The sequence below is a fragment of the Blastocystis sp. subtype 4 genome (genome assembly GCF_000743755.1).
Source record: "Blastocystis sp. subtype 4 strain WR1 chromosome Unknown seqid_0505, whole genome shotgun sequence".
In the NCBI taxonomy this organism is placed as follows: domain Eukaryota; class Bigyra; order Opalinata; family Blastocystidae; genus Blastocystis; species Blastocystis sp. subtype 4.
In genome coordinates this window covers 1-4540 of record NW_014569042.1, presented here as the reverse complement: position 1 = coordinate 4540, position 4540 = coordinate 1, and the positions used below count along the sequence as shown (strand labels likewise).

General features: G+C 38.0%; 2 protein-coding genes across 2 annotated transcripts; one reads left to right on the top strand and one right to left on the bottom strand.

Annotated features, from left to right (window-relative positions):
- Window positions 1-274: 274 nt before the first annotated feature.
- On the top strand, window positions 275-3625 carry JH06_4968 (hypothetical protein; the record flags this gene model as incomplete). The annotated part of the gene is made up of 16 exons (XM_014669539.1): window positions 275-551; window positions 582-700; window positions 730-809; window positions 840-1046; window positions 1076-1475; window positions 1507-1766; window positions 1797-1899; window positions 1930-2131; window positions 2163-2254; window positions 2287-2528; window positions 2563-2698; window positions 2729-2929; window positions 2959-3053; window positions 3085-3210; window positions 3241-3383; window positions 3414-3625. 16 exons carry the CDS (start codon window positions 275-277, stop codon window positions 3623-3625), a joined length of 2895 nt encoding a protein of 964 aa, XP_014525025.1.
- Window positions 3626-3685: 60 nt separating this feature from the next.
- Window positions 3686-4530, bottom strand: JH06_4967 (HAD family IIIa; the record flags this gene model as incomplete). Its single annotated transcript, XM_014669538.1, is given in 5 exon segments — window positions 3686-3960; window positions 3991-4148; window positions 4180-4240; window positions 4260-4310; window positions 4392-4530. The coding sequence occupies 5 exon segments, from the start codon at window positions 4528-4530 to the stop codon at window positions 3686-3688; spliced, it is 684 nt and encodes a 227-aa protein (XP_014525024.1).
- Window positions 4531-4540: the final 10 nt, after the last annotated feature.

Genomic DNA, 4540 nt, shown 5'->3' with positions numbered 1-4540 from the left:
GAGCTTGTATTGGTCTTCAGCCTGATAATCACATGATGCTTGAGTACAAGAAACAACAGCATTAAATGAATTGTATATGAGTGTGTTTGTTGAAGTCAATTGAACATGATCATGGAAAGAAATAAAAAACGTCAGCTGCAGGGTTTGAACCTGCGCGGGTAACACCCATCAGATTTCAAGTCTGACGCCTTAACCACTCGGCCAAACTGACTTGTTATATTTCTCTGTAGATTGACTAAAAATCATACCACTTCGAACATATAATAGAGTCATAATGACACAGAAAGTCTCCTTAATAAAGTGGTCAAACTCTTTTCCAGGAATTGTGTCTATCGTTTATACTGAATATCCTGCTTTAGTATTGTATGCAATTGATTTCGCTCAGTATCCTAGTCTCTACGACTCGTCACATTTATCTCAACCTGGAAAGTTCTATGAAATTGATCCAAATCGGGAACACAGCTCCCAACAGTATTTTAACGACTCTGTCGTTTGTATGGACTGGGGTCATAATGAGTACAGCGATTGTCTCGCGTTCGGATTGGAAAATGGTTGATCTGTTTGCTCTCGGTGATTTGAAGGTGATGTGATTGTTCGTCCATGCAAAGGAGGAATCTTCAAAGAGGAAGTCTACAGCAAGATCCATGACCTACAGAAGCAGAGTTGCATCAGTGTCTGTTGGAGACACTCCACAAGTCATGTTTCCGTTGATGCGTTCTTGTCACATAGCTTGCTATCGGATATGTGCGTGATGAAAAGACCTATTGTATTGACATCCGAGATATCAAGACACGAACGCTTGTAGTTCCGTATTGGAATGGGTGAATGTTGATCTAAAGAACAATTTCGAGTAGTCGTGTGTTGCGTTCTCTTCATTGGATTGACCGCAAAAGTCCAGCTAAAGACAGAGATACTTCTTCAGCTATTCCCAGAGGACAGAAATCATACTATTCTTATTTAGGAGGATCTACCAAATATGAGAAAGAAGAGAGTTCTGATCTCTTAGTAGTAGGTTATGAGAATTACATTCAAATTATTGCCATTCAGTAGATCTTCTGTTTTGTATTCATTATAGAGCATCTTCTAGTAGTATTCTGTACAATGTTGCCAATCCATACAAATCCTTATCCACAATAAATTCTCAAATTGCACTTGTTGTTGATAATGTTATCCAAACTCCTTCATCTCCAGTCATAGGAGCGGAAAATCGGAGTGATGCTCGTCGCTATCTCCTTACGCGTCCTCAACACCAGAGAATTCCTATTGATTACGCAGGTAATTCGTTGGCTTCGCCTATTCGAGGTAATGCCTTTGAATTCCGAGATGCGAATTATGGTGGGAAGAAGAAGGATAATGAAACTGCTTCAAACAATGTATCGAATGAAGCCCAAAATGTTCATGTATTTGAAGTGGATACGAGTGGGAAAATGGAATTGATTGCTTCTTTCTCTCATAACCGCGGGAATGTTCTTTGTGTAGATGATTCATTCTAGCGATCATTTGTAGAGTAGTTGGTATAATACACATGAATTATTTGTGGCTGATTCCCGTGGTTTTGCCATAATCAATATTCATACAGGAGAATTGAGACCTTTTGAGTTTCCGAGTGGAACAGCACGTGTAGTACAATGTGCGGTCGACAATCTTGAACATGCCATTGTGACCAGAATGGTTGTGTATCTTATGAATGATAAAAGTGTTTGTTGGGACTATGTGGTCCCGGTTGCATATACATGCATGTCATTTGCCAATAACCACTTGTTATAGTATGCATGCATAGAGTTGGTGATCTCTAGTGTCGTTCGAGATAACCTATCTGTTGAAGATACGCAACAGATAATTGGAAATGATATTTTGGATGTGATGTTACAGCGATGCAAGTTACATTATGGAATGGATGTAGAGATTGACAAAGGGGATGAATGATAGTTATCTGTAAATAATCGAATCTTCGCGGAAGCTTTCAGTCAAGATTCCAATTCGGCAAATACTGATCTATTCTTCTTCTGGGCATGTTTTCAGATTCTAATGGTATTGGATGAAGAAGAGAATAGCAGTTTACGAAAAGAACAGACATGGGTAAAAAATGGCTTGGTTGATGTATTTGAACGCTATTCAACCGAATATCGTGGTATTGAGAGAGAGTTACTGTTCACGAATAGAAGAGAAGAATGGCAGAATTCGCGTTTTTTGTGAAGATCACAAAGATCGACTCCTAAAGAGATTGAGTGATGTTACAATTCTATATGGAGAAGTATAGAATAGTAAAGAGATCGTAATCACTAGCAATTCAAACAAAATGAATTCCACCATCTTTTATTTCTTGTTGTTCAATGTAAATTTGAAGAAGCAATTCGATATATAAATAAAACCATTTCCTCCTTGAATACAGGAAAACGTTCCACTGAAGTCGCAGCAACAATTGATCGTCTTCTTGTGATTTGTAACATATTAACAACAATATGCACAGCAAAAGGAGATTGGAGTTTGGTTGATGCAACGATTTCATTACAGTTGTCATATTATACGTACTTTTGTTTGATTTTGGAATATAAACAATAGAAAAGATAAATATCCACTCATTTTCAAAACACTTCAATTCTTATTGATGTATATTCGCTATGACTATGATAGCAACTATCTGCGTGTTAGAGATCAAAATGATCGATTAATATTGAATTATCTGGCTACGACTTCAGTATACTCGATGTCGATGTATGAGGAATAGGATGGGTCCTTAATCACAATTGAGGATGTATTTGTTATGCTACGGTATCTATCGCAACCATGTTTGCTAGATTACAGTAAGAATGAAATGGAAGTTCAATCGCTAGTGAGGGCACTGGAGAATCTATTTGTCAAAGAAGGATATCTCTTAGGAATTCCATTAATAGGAATGAATTCTGCTGCATTACGACCTCTTCTTCAAGTGAGTTGATTACCTTGCCTCTCACATAGCACTACGTAAATAGGACAGGAGATGTCCAAACAGTCTCCATTCTCTCCTTTTTCAATGGAGAAGTATATAGTGTGAGTGGATTATGGATCCGCAAGTATAATGAAATTCCCGTGATTTACGTCTAGTTATCTCGATTTACTGGAACGCTCCGAATTGTTCTGTGAACGTTGTATTCTCGAAAATAATGTTTACTCACAATATGGAGAGATTCTAACAGAGATGGAAGAACAAAGTGAGCGATTTGTACCTGGGTAGGACTTAGTACTTTGTATGATATATAGGGTGATTGTATGTCCAAACTGTAATACTAAATTGATTCCATTAAATACAAACACAACTACATGGAAACCACAATCAGCTGTGGCTCCAGTGTGTATGACTTGCCATCTACCGATATTCACTTGTTCATTGTGCTCACTTACAGGTAAAATTCGATGAAGAGAATGAGAAATAGTGATGCAAGATTCATCAGACTGGCTCGTATGGTGCTATGCATGTCATCATGGAGGACATTATTCACACATTACAAACTGGTTTAAGAATCATTCTGAATGTCCTGTGATCGGTTGTACTTGTCATTGTAGTGAGATCTATCATATTTGTCACAAACACTTCACATTTGCTGTTCAAAGTATTTTTGTGCAACTGGATGGTACAAAGGTTTAAGATGCTGACAGGAACACATCTTCAGAAGTAACCGCTCAATCCGTCTTCCCTACAATAAATCTAATTCAGAATCAGTACAAAAATTGCTCCCCAATTATCATTGACCTCTGTTATAATCCTTACACACACAGTTAACAATCCATACACATTACCACCATAAATATCTGTCAGATAGCGATCTCCAACCATCATCACCTCTTCTTCTTTAATCGAAGGCCACAATGAGATCGTTTCAAGAAGACCATCAGGTTTCTTCTTATGGTGGCGGATTACGTTTATTTTAAGCTCACTTTCAATAGCATCTGCTTGGAGATGATCCTTGTCATCATCCGAGCCTTGACATCACCACCAATGACAATGTATACCTGCAGAATTTGAGAAAATGACAACATGATCATATCCAAATAGATCTTGACATAGCCGTACTGTAGATTCAGTTCGATGATCCATGGCGAAGGAATACGGTGGTGTCAATGTATTATCTTTATCAAATATCACAGCCTTAATTCCACATTCTTTAAGTCTACGACATGATAATTTCATGATAAAATGACGCAGCAAAGGGGATCTCAGAAACTGTTCCAAATTGGAGAATAGGAAGAATCTTTCGACGCTCTCTCCTACAGAAGAGAACCTTTAGAAATCCTCGGACACCTGAACTCTATATGATCAGTTCCTCCTGTCACTTACATTCCACGACTGTACCATTATCCAAATCCAATCTCAAACAAACAAACCGACAGAACAATCGTAAAAGACTAAATACCGTATCTCCGTCTGTACACCACTTTTGGTAGATTCTCCACAATATCCAATACCGGTCTCTCGATAATCAGCAATTCATCCTTTTCCACAGGTTTACAGCATAACATACTCGAATACTCCGAAATCGGCTTCACATCCATATCTAAAAAT